At 39.7% G+C, this 25,492-nt stretch overlaps 1 protein-coding gene across 7 annotated transcripts in view; it reads left to right on the top strand.

Annotated features, from left to right (window-relative positions):
- The window catches only part of lrp1bb (low density lipoprotein receptor-related protein 1Bb), a 254,702-nt gene that overhangs the window by 144,973 nt on the left and 84,237 nt on the right, over nt 1–25,492 (top strand). For all 7 annotated transcript variants that reach the window (XM_069698696.1, XM_069698693.1, XM_069698690.1 and 4 more), the window contains 14 exons: nt 970–1,050; nt 1,141–1,311; nt 2,488–2,670; nt 5,866–6,066; nt 7,743–7,988; nt 11,205–11,402; nt 12,147–12,351; nt 16,070–16,234; nt 16,544–16,788; nt 20,222–20,353; nt 20,593–20,820; nt 21,119–21,293; nt 21,608–21,702; nt 24,700–24,849. In XM_069698696.1, coding sequence (XP_069554797.1) covers nt 970–1,050; nt 1,141–1,311; nt 2,488–2,670; nt 5,866–6,066; nt 7,743–7,988; nt 11,205–11,402; nt 12,147–12,351; nt 16,070–16,234; nt 16,544–16,788; nt 20,222–20,353; nt 20,593–20,820; nt 21,119–21,293; nt 21,608–21,702; nt 24,700–24,849 — 2,475 coding nt within the window. The remainder of the gene's footprint in view (nt 1–969; nt 1,051–1,140; nt 1,312–2,487; nt 2,671–5,865; nt 6,067–7,742; nt 7,989–11,204; nt 11,403–12,146; nt 12,352–16,069; nt 16,235–16,543; nt 16,789–20,221; nt 20,354–20,592; nt 20,821–21,118; nt 21,294–21,607; nt 21,703–24,699; nt 24,850–25,492) is intronic.

Raw genomic sequence — 25,492 nt, 5'->3', positions numbered from 1 at the left:
TAATCAAAAGGAATTAAGGAAAGGAATTTCACATTATTTTCAACTTTCAGCCAGGGCCACCTACACAGAATGTGGCAAATATTTAGCACGACGTTTACAATTTAGATTGTGGATCATAACTTTAAAGGTCTTGTATGGAGGATTTGGGGAAATCTGTTGGCAGAAACAGATTATGAGGAATCCTGTTTTTGTTTTCGTAGCATGAGCCCTTCATATTTACATAGTGAGTGGTTCCTCTTCTATGGAACGCTTCTACAGTAGCCCAAATTGGACAAACTAAACACGGGCTCTCTCGCATTTGTTGTGAGTGTCTCAGCCATCGTAGATTCCCTTCAACGCTTCAAAGGGGAGGGTCAGGGGAAGGTCAGGGGTGGGGTATTCAGTTGGTTGCAATCTGCAATATGACAGTTAGATGCCACTAAATCCTACACACACTGCTCCTTTAATTTAAAGTAACTATAATAATGTGATCAGCACATATAACTTCATTCCAGAATCAGATATCTCAGGAACTACCAAATGAATCACTATTAAAGATGTACAGGTATCCTTGGTGTCCAAAGAATGACTGCTAGTGAGCTTTTGAAACTCTTTATATCTTTTACTTAAAAGGCTTAGGTGTTTGGTTCATTTTAAATTATTGTATAGTTAGAGATGACTCTCACAATAGCTATACCTTGAATCTGTGTGAGCAACCGCTACAACAGAATGGATTTTCTACATTATTTATGCCATTTTCAATGTGACTGGAGTTATTTATTTATAAACATTTATTTTTTCAAACTAACTCAGATGATGATTAAAAAGCACATTGGTGTAGATGTTGCTACGTGGACATGGAGAATGCTATTTTCTGTTAAATTTCTTAAACCACAGATTCCAATTGTTGAATTTTTGTGCACATATTTATTTGGATTTCCATTGGATTTGGTGTATTTTAGATGTTTATCTCTATGCAAACTTTTTCAGCCTTCCCCACCTGTGAGCCCCTCACTCAGTTCAGCTGCTCCAACGGGCGATGCATCAATGTGAAATGGCAGTGTGATTCAGGTGAGGGCAGCATCCTTTCGAGCACACTTATCAGCAACATACATGTTTGTGTGCTCACACCTTTTACGAGTGTTTTGTGCATGTGTGTAGATGACGACTGTGGAGATGGCAGCGACGAGGTGGGCTGCATCCAGTCCTGCACCAACACCCAGTTCCAATGCAGCAGTGGACGCTGCATCCCGGACCACTGGGCATGTGACGGTGACAACGACTGCGGTGACTTCAGCGATGAGAACACGACCTGCAGAGGGGGATCTGCGTGTAAGAATGCTTACGTTACTTTTTAAAAGGCTGTGCTGTGTAAAAGTGTTGAGTCAGATAAACCGAAGATAGCATGACTAACACGTCCCCTTCAGCATTAGACGAGCTTTGTTGATATTCATGTTTTACAACAAATGATTGGTATTATGAAGTCAGTGTATTTATAACTACCCTGTCATATGTCATCACAGAAGAGCTGTCTGGTAGCACCTTCGTGAGTTGCCCTTATATCCATTTTACTGTGCAAATTATTTTATTTGCAACGCAAATTAGTGTTAAAATGTAGGTTTTGTAATTACAAGTTTAACAATTAATCTGCATGAGTCCGCTATCTTTGTTTTTACACTCATGTGAGACAAAATCTTATCTAGTCTCCGTTCTGGAGAATTTTGCCATGAGGAGTTGAATCATTTAATCTAATTACCACAGAAACCTCATGCAAGCTCCTAGAAAACTCACAGCTCACTTGCTTGTCAGTAGAATGTGTAGACTATTCATCAAACCGTTTCCTGATAGGAACTGCCGGCTTCTACCCTCCCCCGTGTCTGATTCGGCTTTCCCCCCCGGGGGCTGGGATTTGTCTTAGCTTTGCTTCAGCTGTTAAGGAAAAAAAATTTTTTTTGGCTTTGACTTTTTACTATGAGGCAAACGGTTAATCACATCTAAATCATTATTATGTTTTACTGAACATTTTTCAATGCATCGTGATGATACAGACTGTTTGGTGTTATTTTCTTGGTTTTATTAGGCTTAGAATTCTGAAAAAAATAGAAATCATGCAACGTGTTCCCCACTGCCATTTAGCATGTACATTTTCTTATCATTTTCCACTGTATCCAATACTTGCAGTGTGACACACACATTGTACAACATTATAGGGCAGTTTCACCAGTTGCTTTCATTTGAAATGAAACCTCTACTGGTGATATATTGACCAGCGCCATTAAACAAGACAGAAACATCTTGGAGACATAAACCTTAAACACTTGTGAAACAACTTCCTTCATTGGAACTCACTGACCTATTATAGCTGCCAAATGCCCTGCTTGCGACCATAAATATTTGTAAACAGTAAAAGATGTCTTAAATAATAGAGAATTACTGTTGTGCTTTTGCCTGCATCGTTGTGCTGTATGGATCTGCGAAGCATTAATTGTTAAATTGCTTTTGTTGCAGTGCTGCCATCTGTGATTGAGTGCAGTGGAGAGGAATTCCACTGTGTCACAGATGGAACTTGCATCCCCGAACGCTGGAGATGTGACGGAGACAAGGACTGTGAGGATGGGAGTGACGAGAAAGATTGCGAAGGCACCAAGAGGATGTGTGACCCCAAGGCCAAGTTTACCTGCAAAGATACAGGTAGGGAATATGGTACTCTACTAAAACACACAAAGGTGGTTCTTTCTTACGACCATTGCTCATAAATGCAACAACACAACAAAAAGCCACTCATAACTCATACACATGTTCATTTGTTTCCATGTCCATTTGGAAAAAGTATAAGTTGACTCAAACATTGAATAGCTGAACATAAAGTGATAGTACAATCATAGATATTGTATCCAGGAGCACAGTTCTTTAAATAAAATTAACCATCAAATCGCTCTCCCTAAATGTATTGGAATTTAGAAGGAGGCGATTTTGAGAAGTTTAAATTGGAGACCGTTTTAACTTCTAAACAGGGCAATTTTACATTCAGTGCACTATGAACAAGCCACAGTGCCATCACACCATAGTACAGATCATTTGCACCAAATGTTTTCCCCTCAGGCGCCCCGGAACATCAAAGTAGATCTCTGTTGACAGACCGACCCTGTGGGATGAATTCAGGGTGCACAACCCCACGATATCAAAGAAAATCCACCTAATTTGCACCTCCTTCGGTCTTGAACAATGACGTTTTGGCCCTCTTGAAATGTCACTTAAAACACCTCTCCCGGCTTATTGCTTTGTTGCAATTACAAGGATTTCGGTTGCAGATTTCCTGAGTTGGAAACTAAATTTGTTGTGCTCCATGGTGAAATTGCTTCTGCGCATGTACAGCTGCTCCAAAAGGAGTGTAAGTTAGGTGCTGATTTTGATCAAGCGACGTAACTTGTAATACTTGTTCACAGTGGTTGAAGCTCCCAACTGCTCTGTGCACATAATGTGGCTGAGCTCAGTTCATGCGCAACAGGATCAGTCTCTGAACTTTTTGATCCAGCCTCATGTGATTAATTCACATGAAGTTAAATGGAGGTTGCATGCTTACCGAATTCTATGCATATCAATATTCGTCTTAACATTAACAAACCCGAACATCTGTGAATTTACTCATTCATTATTTACAAATAAATCTTCAGTCATGCTCAGAAGAGGGACCAGCTTCAGAAAAAAAAAGTTAACCAGCTCTGTCGTATGCTCAACTGTTGTTATGCTGCATGTTTGTTGAATTAAAGATGAAACTTTTAGAAACTTCAGTGAGCTTTTCTATTTGTAAAGAATATGAAAAATTGAATTCACACACAAAATAATAAGTACTTCTTCCTATTCTGTGCCTTCCACTCACTGAATGAAGTCTTTGGCCCATCCTCTGGGTCTACAGATGCACACACTCAAAACTCATCAGGTTGAAATTGTGTATTTTTTTGCTGTCTCAGTCAAGGTGAAATTGGTGGAATCAAGACTGGTTAATTCAATTACACAAATGATTAACCCCCCAGTCCATGTACATTACCACAAACAGTGTTGGACTGAGTTTGATTACACATAAAATGGAAAATTTCTGCTCCCCAAGTGTCATCTATATTTTAAGCATGGGAAGGCACTCAGTTTTATTGATGTAACTGCGGTGGTGATGTAATCATCAGGGGTCTCCAACCTGTCGCTCACGAGCAACCAGTAGCTCGTTACCTGTTTCTGAGTAGCTCATTGAAGGTTTGAACAATATGCAGTGTTCATTATTTATTTAATTATTTTTGAACCTCTCCGAACTATGCTATCAGTTCAATTGATTAAATAGTGGACAATCTCCTCTTGGAGTGGGAGTGGGTACAGGCCAGGTTGAGCTCCGCCCTTCATGAAACACACAGGACAGAAACTGCGACGAAACGTGCCTGCAAACGCAGCAGACTCTAACACTCAGCTGAAAAGAAACCGGTGCTCATAAAATTGGTAAAAAACATGTATACGATATTTTTGCTGGACCGCAACAGCGGGGCCAGAGCTGTGAAGCGAGTGCCTGTCACTGACTGAGTGATAGATCAAAGCTACACCAGTAGTCGGAAATCTAATTTCAGAACAAGACTGACAGATGAACATTTAAATAACTAACCCTAACCCTAATTTAAATGGATACAATCCAGCATACACCTCTCTTGTTGATTCCATGCAGTGCCAGCCATCTAATTAACTGTAGAAAGGAGTGAATACATAACACATGCATGTGAACTAAAGATGGAGGGGATGTGAAGGGAAGTGATGTGATACAGTGATATGTGAACAGACAGAAAATAAGGATAAGTAAAGCAAGTGATAACATTGTTATGTTTTCTACGACAGATGTGAGCAGTGTGAGTTTTATCAATTTAAATGTAAGGAAATGCTTGCAGAAAAAGCAAGCACATGCTGTTGTGATACAAAATGTGTGTAAATGTATGTGTTTCATAAAAGAAGCTTCTTCAGCTGGTTTGGGTGGAGCTCAGCTATGTGAATAGATGTTACTAAACACGAGTAGCTCTCAGACACTTTAATTTTGTCAAAGTAGCTCTCAGAGAAAAAAAAGGTTGGCGACGCCTGCATTACATTATGCGTTTAAGAACATGAAGGATTAAATCAACAGTGCCATGTGACTTTATTTTGATAGGGACAACTGGAAAGCTTAGAAGGGAGATAAAGCCAAATGTACAGACACACCTAAACACACACAAGATCCACATACCCTCAGCAGTCGCCTCAGCCTCCCACGTTAGTTTGCACTGATGCGGCAACCGGCACAAACCAGTGGGATCTCAAAATGCTATGAATTGTTTTGATGAAAAAACATCTAAATTGGAATATGCTACGATACAAGCGTCACCTGGGAGAGTGGAGAAATGTTGATAAATCCCAGGATCTGTGTTGTTTTCTTCCTCGGCTCGTCCGTGGTTCCACGAACCCTTTTCTTACTCCAGTGGGAGAAATACAAATTATTCTCTAGTGCAGGTATCAGCGTGGGGAATACTGATCTTCTGTCAAGTTGAACATTTAGCAGGAAACTGAGAGGGAGTTTGTTGATGGTGGCCCTCTGTGAAGCATTCTTGGCATTATTGCTGTCATGTGTGTATTGTGAGGAAATGAACTGAGAAATTAAACACTAGTCTAATCCAAAAGCGAAAGATATACGTATTGAATGTATTCATTAAATCTGATTTGATTCTGGTGAGGATCTTTATCTCCGAATCCTGTATCATATGTATAAAAATAATAGTATCAGTTACTAAAATTACATAGCCGGAACTATAGTGAAATGTTATGAATACTCAAAAGTGCTTGAAAGAGTTCACGTTTGTCTGCCTCCGCTTGTCATTACTACAGGCAAGTGTATCACAAAAAGCTGGGTTTGTGATGGAGACATTGACTGTGAGGACCGCTCCGATGAAGAGTCCTGTGAGTCTGCTGTCTGTAAGCCACCCAAGTACCCTTGTGCCAACGATACCTCTGTCTGCCTCACACCGGATAAGATCTGCAACGGCAAAGTAGACTGTTCCGACCGCTCGGACGAAGGACCCATCTGTGGTAATAATTGTCTTGTCTTTGCACATATAGTCTTTTTGTGTTTTGTTTTGTCATCCTGCAAGATATAAAATAATATATGCCCTAATATACTAAATGGCCGTACCAGCCATCGCTGTTTTAAATGTTGGGCACTGATTCGTCCCAAAGGTTTTTGATGGGTTTGATTGTTTGCTTGTGATTTGATTGAGGTCATGATTCTGCAGGCTAAAAAAGGTAGCGCATGCAGTTGTTTTGTTTCACGCATTGTCATGTTGAAACCCTTAACCAACCCTAACCTACAGGGATATGTTTATATGAGAATCTCTTTTAAGTGGAAAAAGTAAGAAAAATTGTCAAAAATAATGACTTCCATATACTTGAAGTTTGGACGGTGCAATGCTCCCACCGTGTTTTACTTTAACTGACATTTTTTTTACAGGGATAGAAGCATTGAAGCTTTAATTGGATGCTAAATACAACAATGACAAATAGATCAATGACATTGAAATCTTTGTTTCACTATAGCACTTTAATTCTCATCATTTAGCATATACCAGCTTAGAGTTGGAAAAGAAAAGAGAAAAATAATTGGAAACATTGAAACACATTTCCCAGCTTTCACCTGGAGGATATGTTACCTACTGAGGCACTTGTGCTAACTCTCACCCTCCCAGCGGAGTCCGTCTACATCCTCTCCTTCACATTGTGCAGCTTATAGCCCATTGACTCAGAGATAAAACAGACAAAACATAGAGAAAACTCTGCCCTCAATGATGGCCAATGTCTAAGTGTTTGTCCAACAGTCTTCAGAGGGAAGAAAAAGTTCCCATGTGACTAGCCCTAGCCATCTAATCTCTTAAATTGAGCAGTGTAAACATGAAGGTTCATTTTCTAGAGCATCACTAACCAAGCCTCAGGGGGGTCCTACTAGGACCCTCAAGTGTTATCATAGCTTAAAAGAGGGCTTCTGCGTCCTCATAGACAATTAGGTTGTGTGCACAGGGACTTTGAGGGTCTGATTGATTTGCATCAGTTCAGCAGGATTCCCACCCGCCATTAGCAGCCATGACTACACAGTCCATTTCCCCACATGTTGAGAGACTGCAGTTTTGTTCTTGCACACCTTGAAAAGAAAGTCATAATCACAATGGGAAAACGAGAAGCCGGGCTGGAGTTATTTTCACCAATATTCTTTTCCATCTTGACCCGGCGGCTTCTAACAAGAATCAGGTGTGTAGGGCAGAATAACAAGTTTATAACAAGATAAAAGAACATGAAGTCAAGGCATGTCTGTCTTTATAAAACTTCTGAAAGGAGCTGTGCATAATGTTCTTTTTCCTGTTTTATTTTTAAAGCAGTGATGCATATAAAAGTCCCACCTGAATCCACACAAGCTGCCGTATGAAGGCTTGCTCATTATACAGCAGCTTTATCTTTATCATCAGATTATTAACACCTGCTTGACTTATGACCTCTAGCTTTATGTTAAAAATAATGTATTTTATACTTGATTCGTTATGCTTAAAACATAAAACCTTTTGAATTCATACAATTGTTGGCAAGTAATGGGCATGTAAGCCAGCCATATACTAGAATCATGCAGAACTACCGCACATATTTTCCAAATGCTCTAAACCTCAGTTTTTCCTTTGGTCTCCGTACAGTTTCTAAGAATTTCTGGCCTCTCGTCACCCCAGATCTGTGTCTCGTCGCCCGAGGGGGCTGCACTCACCAGTGTACTGTGGCACCGGGGAAAGGAGTCGTGTGTTCTTGTCCCCCTGGGCTCCACCTGGATTCAAGTAACAAGACGTGTGAGGTGGTGGACTACTGCAGCCGTCACCTCAAGTGCAGCCAGGTGTGTGAGCAGTACAAGACCACGGTGAAGTGCTCCTGTTATCCAGGATGGATGCTCGACGCAGACGGAGACAGCTGTCACAGCACAGGTAACAGTAGCCAGCTTTTTAATGTTTGTTTCAGTGCTGCTTTCGGCTGCCGCGGCGGTGTAAGGCTATGGGGTTGTGACTGCAGTATTTTATTCTTAGGCATGGTGTACCTCTTCAAACGTTGATTCTGAGTTGAAACCATTGCCGCAGAGTTAGTGAGTTGGTGAAAAATGAGTTTCAAGTAAAACTTACTGGCACAGCGGACACTAAAAAGTGAAAAGGAAAACAATAAAAGTCAAACTACTAAACTGAAAGTATCTGTTATTTATGTCTGAGAAAGTAGAGGTAGTCTGAAGGATATTCGTAGATGTTGATTTAGAGTAACTGTCAGGTCAGTCAGTTTTAAATCTGAAGAGGCACCACTGCAACGAGTCCTGTCTGTTTTTATCTGCACTGATACTGAGTGACCGAGGCCCTTCTCAAACCACAGGGGCTTTGTCACTGCATTTAGCCTTTCATATATTCACTTCAGGCCTGATTCCACATAAACACAGCTGTTTCACCAGACTAGTACCACATTATAAATTCAAACTTTACGCTATTTTGATTGCTTTTACTGAATTCTCCATTCGATGAGACCGCTTGGAAGCGCTTGAAATAACAATAGTTACACACATGCTGTTGGACTGTCACTTTCAGATTTATGAACCTCATTTTGATTACTTGCGTCTCTATTTCACTTGAAGATCGATGGCAGTCGTAGCCCTAATCTTACATTAACACACAAAACAACACACAGTTTTCCCTGGAAGCTGATAGGAATTGTACAGCTTCATCATAAATCATAAATTTTGCATAGAAACACAAACATTCCAGTTTAATCTTAAAAAAAAAGGTGTTATTGGATTATTTGTGAAGCCCCGAGCACACATCGACTGCTTCGTTTCGTTTTTACATTTCAGTAATAAAAGATTTGTTCGGGGAAAATGGCAAGTACAAATCTTTTCTCCGGGAGCATTGCAGCTTGTTTGGTTCCAACACTGATGTATGTCATTGAAGCAAGGACACCGTTTTAATTACATTTGTGTGCAAACAGTTCCGTTCCCTAAAGTGTGATTTAGTGGAGAGTGCTGCAAAGATAAGGCTCACAAAAAGGCCAGTTTCTGAAATTGTGTGTGTGTGTGTGTGTGTGTGTGTGTGTGTGTGTGTGTGTGTGTGTGTGTGTGTGTGTGTGTGTGTGTGTGTGTGTGTGTGTGTGTCTGTGTGTGTGTGTGTGTGTGTGTGTGTGTGTGTGTGTGTGTGTGTGTGTGTGTGTGTGTGTGTGTGTGTGTGGGTGGGTTGTGTGTGTGTGTCTGTATGTGTGTGTGTGTGTGTGTGTGTGTGTGTGTGTGTGTGCGCGCCTGTGTGTGTGTGTGTGTGTGTGTGTGTGTGTGTGTGTGTGTGTGTGTGTGTGTGTGTGTGTGTGTGTGTGTGTGTGTGTGTGTGTGTGGTGGGTGGGTTGTGTGTGTGTGTGTGTGTCTGTATGTGTGTGTGTGTGTGTGTGTGTGTGTGTGTGTGTGTGTGTGTGTGTGTGTGTGTGTGTGTGTGTGTGTGTGTGTGTGTGTGTGTGTGTGTGTCTGTGTGGGTTGTGTACAAAGTTCCATGTGTGGCAGAGTTTGAGTTTTAGTTGTATAAACATTTCTCCGAGGAGGAGCTGCACTGGAGGCAGAAATAATCTCACTGATTGAGCTAAACCTCAGTGGGCGAGGCCAGAGAAGTTCAGTATGCAAGCGCTGTTTGCCAGCTTTATGACTTGTCACTAGATTTAGCAACATCTTAGAGACCCTACAAAATTGATTTCTCAAAAGAGACTACTTAGAAATGTATCTACTTTTTCCGAAAATGAAAGAATGTAATATGTTGATTCCCAAAGTATTTGGCTGCAAATTGTTTTTGGCTGCAACTGGTACATGCAAATGTGCACCACATTGCGGTATAAAAACAGTGAGATATGTTTGAAAGCATGTACACGGGGCGTCAAGCTCAGAGGAAGCTGAGTGAAAGAAATATACGGAAGCAAATTAGGCTCAATTGTTTGTATTCCAATGCAAATTTTACTTGCACAGACAGCATAGTTGTTACCAATAACGTTAATGTTGACTCCGCTCTGTGCAAGTGTCCCAGTGAAGTGTGAACAATACAGGATCCTCTAACTGACAAATGTAATTCAACCTTCAATAATTTTGTTATTTATATCTGCACTATTTCCCTTGAGACATGTCTACATTTGCCGTGTTACAAAGGCCTGTAATGTCTCTTTTTCTTGCTCCCTTTGTCACTGTGGGCCTCCAAGAATTATATGCAGTACAAGACTTACGTACAGTTAAATGTCTCTGCTATTAACCCTGTTAGAAAACCAAAGGACTGTGCTTTGACAACCTCCATGAAACAGGGAGCAGTCTTCTAGTGTGTTATTTCAGAACTTACTGCGATAACATTTCTTCACAGACATGCTGATTACAGTTATCTAAAGGGCTTGATATTAATAGTAAAGCAAAAAAGGCAACTCAAAATTGCAGGTTTTGAATAAAGAATGTGAAGGACTGTGATTTCGCTAACATAATAAACTGCATAATAATCATGGTGGGGCAGAAGGCAAGCTGTTTCATATCATTCGGTGGAGCTTTGATAGTTGGTGGTTAACAAGCTCATTTATATCTCCTGGTATGGTTGGACACATTTTAATAATAGAAACTAGCAATAGGGGTTTTCTCTGATCTCATGTCTGTTTATTTTCCCCAGGGTGAAATAATTGTATTTAGAGGGCACACTGTAAAACAATAAATGCTGGCCAGTTTAATAAGCACATTGCATGAAAAATAAACAAATCTAAATAATACAAAATGCACCGCACAGAACACACTAAATGTAAGTGACAGTTGTTCAGTATCAAACCCTGACAGTTTTAATACCTCTTCAAAAATGCACATCATATAAAAGCATATTATGGTAATCATGGTTAATTTTATTTTTCATATAATATTGTTACTGATGTATGTATTTTATTATTTTTTTTTTTTTAAACATTTAGCAATAGTAACCTCCAGAAAATGTGCTATAGCTTCATATGTAGTCACTGATACACATTAGTCAAACTCTTATTAAAGAAGACGACGGCCACAGTTTGCAAGCGAGTGAAATAAATTCTCACAATGTCCAATACAGGCTTTCACACATTGTCAATTTACAAAAAACAAAACAACATAGTGGTTCTTTCCTTTGTCTCTTCTTCACTAGATCCATTTGAGGCTTTCATCATTTTCTCAATCCGGCATGAAATAAGACGAATAGACCTTCACAAGCGCGACTACAGCCTGCTGGTGCCCGGCCTGAGGAACACCATCGCATTAGACTTCCACTTTAACCGCAGCCTGCTTTACTGGACAGATGTGGTGGAGGATAAGATCTACAGGGGAAGACTCTCGGAGTCTGGTGGTATGCGTGCACACGCGCACACACACACACACACACACACACACACACACACACACACACACACACACACACACACACACACACACACACACACACACACACACACACACACACACACACACACACATATAACTGCACACACAAGGACATCCGCAGGGATTTGTTATGTATCTAAAGGCTGCTGTGCTGTGATGTATCGGCTAGAGAGTCATGTTTTGCTCATTTTTACGAGAGCAACTGTAAAGGAAGTCTAAGACACTAACGGTGATAATGTTCTGTTTTATTCTCCTGCCTTTACACACACTCAGCTCTGATACAGATGGTTGATATCACCTATCCTTGATAATTTATCCCAGGATGACCAAACTTGAAAAATACTTCAGGACTGGAAGTCTTCAGCTGTTGTAGTACAGTATCTCCCCATCATAAAATGATGAATCAGAACTTCTGTATTTATTTTTGTGGGTGGCAGCACATTCAGAGGGTGCTCTTACCTTTATTTCCCTCTGCGAAGCTGTAGAAACTGCCTCTTAGCTGCACCTTTTCCTCGCTTTTGTGAGACATATATAAAAGCCCAGGCATCTGAGAATAATTGTAAACAGCTGAATTATAAACATAGTTTGAAAAGCCTTGTACCATCCTTTCAAGGAAACCTGTAGAAAGCCATATTTTTATACAAAAGAGCTTTTCTTAGGATTTGTGAGTTTCCTCTTCAATGCTCTTGTGTTGTCAATTTTGTTTCAGGGGTGATGGGGATTGAGGTCGTCGTGCAGCACGGCTTGGCCACCCCGGAAGGTCTCGCCGTGGACTGGATCACGGGGAAGCTGTACTGGATCGACAGCAATCTGGACCAGATCGAGGTGGCCAAGCTTAATGGAGATATGCGCACTACACTGATCGCTGGAGGCATGGAGCATCCACGGGCCATCGCTCTTGACCCAGGACAGGGGTATGTTTTATACAAACACCCACATATAGTGCCTCTGGTAGCTTGGCTTTTCATCAGGCACCTTGTGTTTCTCACATCTGCCTTTATGTAAGAAAACGTCTGCTGTCGTAAGGCAGCAGTTATAGAATGCATTACAGTGCTTTGCTCTTCATTGCAGTAATGACATCTGATGTAGCTAACAACCCCAACCCCAACCATCTCTATGGCTTTACATGCTTTACTACCTTTCACTCTTGTTCCTCAGAAATGTTTTTTTCTCGAACACGCTTCAACTGAGACCTTTGAATAAAAAGCCCAAGATATTCTTTGTTCTCTTTTGAATCATTACCCCGCTGGGCCTAATTTTCAAAATTATGTTCTTGTTTATCTTACCGAGATGTATGGAGATAGTGTTTGTTGAACGATGTGTGGCTTTGAAACAGCTCCTTTTGCCCCACAGTCAGCAAGCAAGTCAGTAGAGAAAACACAGTATTGCAGTGCAATTGATTTCACTTTGTTTTTGTTGAAGCAAGTGTAATGACAAACTTTTTAATTTGGTAAACCAGACTGTTGCGGGGTCAGCACTGACGTCACAAGCGGTGTAACAACTTTGGCTCCTAAGAAACAACTGGTGCTACACATTTGGGAGACTGTGATGACGCGTGTTGTTTTGGACAAGGTGGAACTTGCCATCCACCTTTTTTTTTTTTTTTAAATAAAACTGAGCTGCCAAGACAGAAAGAAAAAAAGGAAAATATTTATATGAAGCTGGGAATGCTCACATAGGGGCATTGTATTTTCTATTTAACATCACATTCTACCATTTTGTTCTTATTATAACATCATAGTTGTTTTTGATATCTACAAGTAAATTATTTTTACAATATGACATTGAACATTTATGTGGTATTCTTGAGACAGTATAAGTAAAAGCCTTACGATATGTTTTAGCCCTTAAGCATTATAAAAAATGTTTTAAAAATTAAAAAAAAAAAAAAGGCTGTGTGTATGTTTAGTATGCATGTGTGTGAAGGAGGTGCTGACTCATTTTTAATTTTTGTATTTGTTTTATTTATGTTTGTGTTTTTTCTGTAATTTCAATGTTAATGAGTTTACTGGGCAATAGATGTTCAGTAAATTTTGTTGGAATGGCCTTTGAATTTCTGTAAGATTTCCTGGTTGATTGAAGTATGTTGTTGTCATTTTATTTCAATGTTAGTCCATTTTTAGTGGTCAGTTAACAGTATTGTGGTTCAATGAACACAGATTAACCTAGTTTAGTTGAAACCAAGAACACGCTTTAATCTTGGGAAAGGTTCTTCTGAGAACGGGGTTGCTGACAGTGATGGAAAAAAGATTTTGGGATTCTGATGTCAACAACTTACTGTATCTTTAGGGGTTATGTTCAGTTTTAGTTTATGTGTATACAGTAAAAATTGAAAAATTAAGTTGAGGTATGTGTTTAATTTTTAATATACAGTATCATAGTTGTTGTATTTTCCCAGAGGTCGGCTTCAGTTGAATAAGTGTACTGTAGCTGTGTACTTTGGTTTTAGATATGCAAATATGTCCACATATATTCTTAATGAGTTCCTTGTGGAATTGTCGAAGATGTGTTAATATATCATGCAGGTAAGAGCTGTTGAAAAGCAGCATTTGCTGGAAGTCTGGAAATGCTGCAAGGAAAGATTCTGGGAAGATTTAAAAAATTTAGGGCCGTCTGAGTGGGGCAGTGAAAACCCACTTGCAGAGTCCCATGTTCGCTGCCTAGCAGCTACGCCTCTTCCTTGGCTGCATGTCCCATTATCATCACCGCACTGTGATCCCAATAGTTGGTCAAAGCACTTGGGTGGAGAAGGCTGGGGTCGGGGCAGGAGAGCGTGATGTTTTATGCACCCTCAGGTACAATTACATCAGCCTACTATTCCAGCACATTGCCCGGCACTCAGCCTTGAAAAAAAAGATGTGGCTGTTTCTGGTCTTTGTTTTGTGTATTGCAGGCATTTACTTAACAGTGTGTGATGTCTTGTGAAAGTTGTCTTGTTAAATTTAGCAAAACATAATGTGTAATTTTTATTTTGTTTGAGGAAAGGTATATTTACTGCAGACAGATTGTGGAAAAGCACAGGCTTTTTCACATAGTTTTGTGAGCATTTCAACAGGTTATATTATTTTGATATACTGATTACACCTTGTTCTCTGTAATGGCAAACAATATACTCATTTCTGTTATCATGTGGCAAAATGTTACCGACCTTCCTCCTGACAAGAGAGCCTGCCCCTGGGTGTAATAGGTCTAATGTTGCTGTTTGGCCCTTGTGAGTGTACTTTACACATGTAGCGTAAGGTTGGTGATAAGAGATTTCTGGCTGTTAGGCCTCTTCCACCCTGTACTTTGCTCGATGTAGGCAGTTTACAATGGGTTTTATTTTATGTGTTCACAAACAGCGATTGTCTCGGTGTCTCCCAGGTGTTTTACATCAGTAACTAAAAATAACCAGCCACTGAGATCTATCCTCCACATGTGACGCCAGCTTTGACCCACCAATGTCTTCCTACCTGTGTCATAATTTAAAATAATTCAAAGACAAAACAGTGTTTGACATACAGATATTTAACACATATTTGTTGAAGATCCAAATTAAATAAATGAGCAACCTTTATCACAGATTATAGACTAAGTCATTTTCAGAGTAACTACTGCGATGTTAAAAACATAGCTGGAAGATTGTATGCGCTCCCTATCTACAGAATACAGCATCAGTACAAGATGATATAGATATAGATCTGACGGGGCAAAGCAAACGAAAAAGTGAATCATACCTCTCTGATGTTGGTGTGTTGCTAGTATTTCACATTAGGTGCTTGCTTTGGCTTAATGCATCTGAGAACTAGCCACTTGTGGTATATTTTGGCCAGAATATTTCAGATTAAAGCAAAACCCAGACATTCTAAAAATCAATTTAACACTCTTAAGAAATGAGTAATCTGCTCATGCACTCTCCCCTATACTCTTTCACATTTGGGAGGATGACTACAGTACATTTCATGGCTGTGCAGAGCAGGATTAATGGGTGCTTTTGGTGCCTAAAGGCGCATTTCCATTACAGGGCAATAATTCTAATCTAATTACTTGAATCCACTCAAAGGAGTGGGTCATTGATCAGAGAGGCCTTATCAAGTGAATACAGCTATTGATCTGGACAAGGATATTTCTTCCTAACACAGTTTCGTTGTCGTCAGTGTGTGATTTAAGCTCGAGCACACGTTTTCTCCTTCGTTCTATGAGATGACTTTGTGGACCGAGGCAGGACAGAGACAGTATTTGCCAGGTTGGCGAAGGACTCAGGATGCTGTCGATGGTTACATCAATGACGGTGTTCATTTTCAGGCCTCATTGAGCTGTGAAAAGTCATAATAAAACAGATGGCCTCCCATTTCCAGGCCCGTCACAGATGTTGAGGGTTGCACTGGATCACTACTGCTGTCCTCGGACACTCTTCCCTGCCACTGTCCGTGTTAATACACATAGTTGCAAAAGCATTATATGTAATTACGATGTTTCTCTGTGTGCCCACTTTGACAGACAAGTACAAATGGCTGAGATGGAAATAAGCTCTAACACCCTTTTTTGTGGGTGTGTGGAAAAAATAATTGCGCTGTTTACAGTATATTGTTGCTTGTCCTTTGCAAAGCATTATAATTATGATAATGCTAAGTGCTGCCTTTCTGTTCCAAGAATCCTCTTCTGGACTGACTGGGATGCCACGTTCCCCCGAATTGAAGCTGCATCGATGAGCGGAGGAGGTCGACACATTGTGTTTAAGGATATGGAGATCGGGGCCTGGCCTAACGGACTAACACTGGATCATCTGGAAAAGAGGATTGTTTGGACAGATGCACGGTGAGAGTTTTCACACCTTTTATGTCTTTCAACGCATGTGTGACATTCAATACTGTAAAGGATTCACCATTCACTGAGTAAAAGTTTAACTTCCCATTCTCCCAGTGGGCATTAAATAATGGAGGACATGCAATATTTAGAGATCTGAGCACGATGGCCATCTTTGGTTTTAAGTGTGTCTTGAACAATTTAAAAGTTCCATCAGTGGATTGTTGGATTTCACTTTGATCTCGCTGCATCTGCTGTTTCCTCCCGATGTATTTGAAGAGTGGTTTAAACATTAATACGGTGTTGGTCTCTCTTGAACAGCTCCGATGCCATTTTCTCTGCACTCTATGATGGCAGCGGGGTCATTGAGATCCTCAGGGGCCACGAATACCTGTCCCATCCCTTTGCCGTGTCTCTCTTTGGAGGCAATGTCTACTGGACGGACTGGAGAACAAACACTTTAGCAAGAGCCAATAAGTGGACGGGGCAAAATGTCACAGTCATCCAGAAGACAAGTGCGCAGCCCTTTGACTTGCAGATCTTCCACCCCAGCAGGCAGCCACAAGGTGAGAAAAGTATTTCTGGCTTTACACTCACCGAAAACGAACAATTCATGTTATCTGGAACTTGTATATGTGCATATATATTTATATGATTTTAAAGTTTTGATTCCCAGTATATCTGCAGAAGGGGGATTCATCTCCTTTAGCGCTGTGGTCAGTGCAGGCTTAGAGGTTGTGAGAACAACACTTCATCATTCAATGTGTACAAACCATATAAAATCATACTATTACTGTGACAGCAGGGATTATTTTGTAACAGGAGTACATACAAAACATGAGGGTAACATTAAAAGATCTAACAGCTGGTTAAGGGGTTTGAGATGCTAAATGATCCCACTGTCATATTACACTCTAAAGAATTCAGATTGAATTTGTGTATAATCTTATAATATCACTCTATATTGACGAAGGATATATTGCCTTTTAACACAGAATCCAGTCTCATGTAGCAAAAGGAGCAAAAAATATTAAGGATAATTAATTTTAGCTTCTACCTCTGCTTTCATTTGGGCTGTCAGTCAACGAGCATGTGTCTGAATGAAAAAACTACTCGCGCAGAGAATTAGCTAGATTGAGTTAATGGCACCTCTGAATGTGTTTTTTCTCACCATCCAAATTATTGTAATTGGCTCACCACTATATTATAGCTTTTTCCTTTTTTCCTTTTTTTTCTTTGCGTTGAATGTGGATAAAGAGAGCTGCAGAATGGGAACCACATCTGCCAACGAATAACTGTGGCACATTGAATAAGGAGATCAGTTAGTAAAGTGAATAACGTGTTGTGATTACAGAACATTTATGAAATAGTTTTGAAACTTCATTAATATTCACTCCTGAATCTGTACCTGTATCTTGGTGGAATAGTTAATCAATTTTGTGAGAAGCTAAGTGAGCCAAGATTCTGACCACAAGAGATACACTGCTGATGTGCTATCTGACAGGAGCCCCACATATGTAAGCCAATTTTTTTTATTTGCTATGCAGATCAGCTTTCAAGATATAATGCCAAGCTTGAAATTAATAGCGTGAAATCAGTTTTCAATTGACGCTATTATTTTATTTTCCAGAAATAGCTTGAACTTATTTTTGGATTTATTTGTTAAAGAGATCCCTCAAATGAAAACACTGGATTATAGAATATTTTGTCAATGTGTGCCAAAACCACCTGATTTATGTACGGGTCTTTCTCACAATTGCTTTGCATTGCCAGGTTTCAACTTAACCCCCTGAGCTTTCTCCATATGCGAGCCACCATTCTTAAATGGGCATTATTACATCGGTAATCGGGTTTACATCTGTTCAGTGATTCCTCTACTTTGCCAATGTGTCACAAATTAATTTGCTTGTTTCCTTCTTGTATCTGCATCCTCATAAGTGTTCACCATAGATAAATGTGAGCAAATGGGACTGCTTTTCCAAAGATGACAGTAAGCGTGCCTAATCCTAAAGAGCTCAACTGGCACAAGTTGACTATTATTCCAGCCAAAACCAATGCCTAGAGATGTGACGCTCCACAAGACCCTGATAATACAGACCAGAGAGAAAAAGAAAGGGAGGCATGCGATGAAGATGGGGAGAGCTGAACACCAAGACTCTGCTCCTCTCAGGAGACCACAGTAGACCTCCACTTGAGGCAGAACCACATTACCTGTCATTTGAAAGAAAAGACAAGACTTAAAATAAGAATGGGTAACAAGTTTGCAAATTGAGAAGATGATTATCTGGCCTAAGGCTTGGCAGTTGTATCATATAATTGGTTGATTACAGACAGAGCAACACAATTTTTTTTTTTTTTTAATTGCGCCATTATAAACAGCAGATCGTCGAGAAAGTGTCGCTTTCAGATTTGTCAACCAATAAAATGATGGAATAATTAGAATATTGATGCATTCTTGGAGCACAGTGGGGAATTTACAGTAATTTCAGCCAAATTCATTCGACTGCCATTGTCAGTCATGGTTCCGCCAATATGTTGGTGGCATTTTTTTGAATATAACCCACTGTCTAGTATAAAGTAGGTGTGTATTTTTCTATGCTTATTGGTACTGTAAAGTTTTCAGTCTTAGTAGCACTAGTACCTCATGTTTATTATGTTTGCTTAAGTGAATGAGTGGTAAAAAAAAAAAAAAGGGTGGGGCTGATGACAATCCAGTTGGATCTTTTTTACCTTAATCATTTTTTATTTTTTTTTAATATGTGAAGCTCTTTACATAAACCTTAATAGCTATACCATTTAGAACCATTGGATTGAAAATATAGTAGTAGAATTTGAACCGCCTTTCCACGACAGTGGGCTCATTTTCGTATTTATTTACTGCAAATAAATCTGACAGTTTAGAGCGAACAAACATCCTGGCTCTGTTGTTGCTGCCTGTCACCCCTCAAGAGCATGATTCAGGTGAATGCAGCGCCGTTCAGCTGCCTCTCCATTAGCATACTGAGTCAGCTGGGTGTTGTTTCCAGCTCGCAGAGACAGAGTTGCATTTTTTATCTTAAATGAGACACATTTGTGATGCAATGGGGTGCTCGAATGTGTTCCTAAAGGAGGCCGGGAAATGAACTTTGAATGAGCTTGTTTGACATGAATCATCGTGACTAGATAGAGAAATGGTTGTGTTTGATGCATGAAATGTGACTGCAGCATGATGGGACATTATTGAACTGTGGGTAACTGTCTTTATTCTGGCTGAGGATTTATTGGAAGTAAAATACAGTCAGAAATAGTGAGAAACAGAAATACAACCTAACCCTTTGAGAGCGTGGCTTCTGTAATGGTACTGCTCAGTTCAGTTTGCTGTGCAATTATAGTAGCAAATGTCAGCAACTTAACGTCTTAACTTGGGTCTCCTGCTACCCTACAGTAGTAGGAGTAGTAAGATAATGTCACCCTTAATACAAGAGAAGTATGGTTTAATTTCTAATAAATAATATCCTTTATTATTTGTAATTATTTAGACATCCCTTAACCTCCTTGGAAACATTTTAACAAAAGAACAACCTGAAAACCCGGCATGGGCAGAAAACGTGAAAATCAATCTAACTTAGCATAAGTGATCCAAACCCAACATTTCTTCTTGTGTTTAAAAAGAGACATCCTAAAAGATTACACAGATTTTTGTTCCGTTTTTCTCACAAACAGCCAGTGACCTTTGCTACAAATTAATGTCAAAGTTTTCACATTTCTTTTCAGAACCGCCACGCTTTCAGGCTTTGTCTCTTGTTTGTTGCTATTATACTACAAGAACAACACTGTAATCACTGTTGTTTTCAGCTATGGTTTCTTCATCTTTTCCTTGTTGCGGCACACTCAGACAGGCCTGTAAATGTCATGTTGTAAAGGCTGTTAGTTCAGTTCACTTCCAGCATTTATCCCGGCCCATATCTTCGCATTCTGAAATGCCCCCTTTTTTCTTTCCCCTTCCTCCCTTCCCATCAGCCTCTAACCCATGTGAAGAGAATGATGGACGTGGTCCCTGTTCACATCTGTGTCTCATCAATTACAACCGCACTGCGTCCTGCAACTGTCCACACCTCATGAAGCTTTCGACCAACAAACAATCCTGCTTTGGTGAGCGAGAATATCTTCCTCATTTTTCATGCTCACGACTTCTCTCATTAGACTGAAAATATAGGCTACTATGTAAACAACAGGCGAGGTCTTTTCTTGTCCATGTGACTGGCTTCCCTTTTGATTGACACCAACATTTACATCTGGCTGTTATTATCACACCTTCACCTGGATCTGACAAAAAAAGAAAAGGAAAAGTCTCAAATCTCAAATGATTGATTACTTAATTATCTCACCAGCGTTGAAAAGGTTCCTCCTGTATGTGCGGCGGTCTGAAATCCGCGGAGTGGATATCGACAATCCTTACATGAACGTCATGACGGCACTTACGGTGCCAGACATTGATGATGTCACCGTGGTGGACTATGATGCTCAGGAGGAGAGGATCTACTGGGCCGATATCAAAACTCAAACCATCAAACGGGCGTTCATCAACGGCACCCAGTTAGAGACCATCATTTCTTCAGGTGGGTACATAACAGACATACAGAAGCCGTCTTAGAAAAGTTTTAATGCAGTACTGGATTATAGGCAATCTTCCCTTTTTTTATTTTAGTCATTGAGTTATTACCATTAATTGTATGGAAATTATTGTACATAATACCTGATATTATCATTATAATGCAACTAATGTGGGTAGAAGTACACATCAATCTCTATGATGCTTATGTTGGATGCACTGTAGCATATGTACCTGCAAGCTATTTATGTTGTAGTTTTGTAAAGCACCCAGGCGTGACAGCTTCTTCATGCACTTCCTGACAGATATAGCGAACTGCCGCGGTCTGGCTTTAGACTGGCTTTCTAAGAACTTATACTGGCTCAGCTCTGAAAATGACGAGTCACAAATCAATGTGGCTCGCTTTGATGGGTCCCTGAAGACGTCCATCATCCACGGCATTGATAAGCCAAGGTGCCTTGTAGTGCACCCTGCCAAGGGGTAAGTAGATTAGAGCAGTCTGTGCTCTTCATGAATACTTCACCTTCAGTGCATAGTATTAGAAAAACTCCCCAGTACAAAAGAGATATCAGAGCCCTTTTGAATTTGAACTATGTTATACAAGCGTGAAATGTTTGCTCAGCTTTTGACAAGGTTGTCGATGGAACAAAATCTATTGGCTCACATTGGATTTGTCATTCCAATTATAAAAGAACATAACATTCATTGATTATGTTGTGAACCTCATGATATCTTGTGTCTAATTGGAAATACTGCCTATTCTCTTCACACCTTATCACACACTTTTCACACAGGAAAATATTTTGGACAGATGGCAACACCATCAACATGGCCAACATGGACGGGAGTAACAGCAAGGTCCTCCATCAGAACCAGAAAGATCCTGTAGGTCAGTATGGGAGCTTTTAATTGCCTAGTCAACTACACCTCCTATTTAGCTGTTCCTGATTTGGTCTGAATATAAATAACCTGATTAAGGCATTCTCATGATTTTTCCCCAAAACTCTGGTGCACTTAATTTGACTAACGATGGGGCTACTGGTATCTGGGAGAATGTGTTCTTCGCACCACAAAGAGAAGTCAGAATATTTTGAGCATTGTTTGGCTATGGATGCAATTAATGATAGTTTAATTCAATAAAATCGTCCAGCATCGACAGCTATGCTGCTTTGCATCACTTTGCATCTGTGTTCACTTCATTCCAGATTCATTTGAAGTAATTCCCCTAATCGGACACTGATTTGACAAAGATAATGCATTTAAGCTTTAACATCAAAGTTATAATAATATCGGTTTATCTTAATTCATTTTTAATCATCTTATTTTCATGTGTGTACAACCAGTGACTCTTACAAAGTGAAGCAGATGTTATGTTTGTGCCTGTTGACATTTAATCTGTATGAACATCATCAACAAGAAAGAACACTCACCTCCTCGGCTGTGATGTTATCTCAACAGGCAACGTCAAAGAGAGTCACCAGACTTTTTGGGTACAGGTGTCAAAGTGTCTGTTGACCCCAGGAAATGTCAAAGTCTTGTTACATCAATCCAAGCTGAAGTTCTGTTGAACCCTAGACAAACTCTAGAAAAAGGTTAAACTGGAAAAAACATGTCTGTTGTGTAGACTTGAGTCCTTGACTATTTCTTTCTCAAAGAAACCACGTCCAAATCATTTAAAGAAAAGGTCCAGTTTTGCTGATTATAGTTCTGCTGATGTCGGCCAACCTGACAGAATTGTCACGTAGAGCGTATTCATCCATTTTGGAAACAACATTAAACATTGATCCGGGTTTATTGTGTTACAATATGTTCTCATCAAGACTTTAGTCTGCAGGTATAGAGTAAAAGGATCCTCCATCGTACAATGTCTTATCCAAAATTGCTGCTCTTCAATTGCTTTGTAATGGTAATGGTCTCTCTGTGGACTGCATATTGCTTCAGCCCGGTCTAGCCCATGTCTATCTGCCAAGTGTTGTCTTCCACTTTGCATGATGAGGTCTTGTGTTCCAGTTCATTTATTGTACACCGGCTTTGTCGCCTTTGAAAAGCTGTACAACTCTGCAGCAATGCTCCAACCAACCTTCCGGGCTCCAACAGTTATGTCGTTCTCTCTGACTGTCAGATTATTCTTTAAACTATTTGCAAAGCATAGATGTGGAGATGCTGCTGTCTATGCACCTGTTGGTTGTAGTGACACATATGCAAATAGCTTTTTATTTTTCAGCTCACAACAAAGCAACCAGTTTTATCTGCAATACATATCTGTGGAATAAAGATTGTGTGCAATCCATTTTGAATAATTACATTAAACCAGAGTTATAATTTAGTTTTTGTTACATGTGTTCTTCAGTATTGGTATTCGTACTGTGTGATTAAAGTAAAGTTAATCAAAATAAGAAACCATTTACTGGACATTTAAATTTAATTTTATAGAAAAACAGAATATAGAAATGAGAGAATACAAAATGTAAAAGAAAAGCTTAATAAATCTGACCAGGACAGTGATTAGCAAGATTGTGATTTTGAGTGTATCGAGGATTCATTATGCAGTGACTGTGAATGTCCTTCACTATGATGCACTGACAGGAAACTGATCTGTGTAGAATCGCATTGTTGACACGTCACTCAGTTTTGGGAGCCACCAGTATTCATACGTGTCAATATTTGGGAAAACAGAAAAGTAATTTGTCGAGATTTGGCATTTTGGTAACTTGCTGATATGATAGTGTGATGTTGTCTTACATGGCAATCTAGCCTAGCATGCACAACACTTATTCCCACAGAAATGATATGAACTATAATTCATAAGCCCATGAATTATCACTGCCGACATACTATAATATTTTTCTGCATGTTCATGAGTCTGATATTTCTATTGTTATACTTGACTCTATTATTGTAAACTCTTTCCTCACATGATCTATGCTTAAATAAGCAATTACAGCTTGATATAGCTAAAATAATCAGCTGGTCTTGATCTGTAGTAACTGTTTTTACACAGCTCAAGGTCACACTCACCATTTGTTACATGAAGCAGAATTTCCTTCGATGTATTTCTTTATTCTCCTAAGCCTGTCAGCAATATAGATAGCAGGGTGCACCGTATTTCACTGGCTTCATTTATGATTATGGGGTAGACCCGGGGACAAGAGTAAATTAATGACGCATTGTGACTGTGAATCTGCCAGACATAAATCCAACACATGGTGGGAGACAGTGAGTCGTCCAGAGGTACACAATTGAAATTGCTTTCAGCTCCCACCATTAACAGTGATATTCTATGAAAAACAATCACGTCAGCCAGGAAATGGATTCAAAAGCAGTCAGGCTCATTCTTGTTCATTTTTCATGCCAGCTGGAGTTCTTTTAAAGAGCTCCCCCACAAATGTACCAGCAAACGCATGAACATTTCTATTAGCCCTCACTCAATTATATGCATAGAAACTACACTATGTAAATGTTTATGTTATGTTTTTCTGAACTGGACTGTTTCAGTGATGTTTAAGAATTGCCAAAAGTAAACTTGTTTTGTGTTTACACTTTCTCGTTGCAGCATAGCCATTATAGTCATGTAACTTTTTTTGTCAATTAGTGGAACTTTTAAAGGAATAATTTGCTTTGTTTACTTTAATGTGCAATGATAATACTTCAATACTAATGAAACATTATCATTAACATTTAACATTAAAATATTGCATGTATAATGTGAAATGCACTTTTGATTCCAGCTCATGTACTATTTTATGATCTTATTATCAATGAATTGCATATTTTGTCTATTTCTGATGATGGGTTTAATTTTATGGTATTAAAGCTCTGTATCTGACCAAATCCTAGCACTCTGAGAGCTAACTTGGTGTCCTCTCTTTACTTGTCTCACTCGCAGGTCTCTCAATAGACTACACTGCTAACAAGCTGTACTGGATAAGCTCAGCCAATGGCACAATCAACAGGTGCAATCTGGACGGCAGTGGGCTGGAAGTGCTGGAGACTCTAAAGAGAGAGTTGGCCAAAGGCACAGCTCTGGCTGTGATGGGTGAGTGGAGCTTGTCACAAGTGCATCAGATTGCCACTAGGGATTACTCAGAGAGTGTGAAGGGATTATGTGTTTCACCAGTTAAGTGGCTCTAGAATGGAGCCATTTAGGCAGCCCTGGCAACAGTTGTGCTTCATTTTGTGTGAAGCAGCAGGAGCATTGGATAATTAAAACACTACACAGCAATGATTGATGATCGATTTTCTCACCTCTTTTATAATGAAAAGGGTGGAGGATGTTCATTAGGTGTTGATTGTTTGTATCAGCACTGAATCCAATGTGTCACACCATCCATCAACTCATAGGTTCATTAAGAATTCACCTGAAATCTAAGTCAACGTATTTAAACCTTTATTTTGAGCTTTTATTTTTTTTCCCCCTAACTATGTATCATCTACAAATTGGAACCAATTTAGTCCACCGTGCGTCAGCACAAATTGGTTATTGTCCATCCCCACCTGACTTTACGACCCCAACTGGTCAAGGCAGATGGCCGCCCACCTATGAGCCTGGTTCTGTTGGAGATTTCTTCCTGTTAAAAGGGAGTTTTTCCTTCCCTCTGTTGGAGGTATTTCTCCCTTGAAGGGGACTTTTTTTCCTCCTAGTTTACGTGATAATTTTTTAATTGTTGGGTTGCTCTGTA

Source organism: Brachyistius frenatus, unplaced genomic scaffold (genome assembly GCF_029030835.1).
Source record: "Brachyistius frenatus isolate BFR_SWC_R1_liver_20210118 unplaced genomic scaffold, ASM2903083v1 Contig_27, whole genome shotgun sequence".
Lineage (NCBI taxonomy): Eukaryota > Metazoa > Chordata > Actinopteri > Embiotocidae > Brachyistius > Brachyistius frenatus.
Note: the sequence above shows the minus strand (reverse complement) of the source record. Positions and strands in the feature narration are given on the sequence as shown.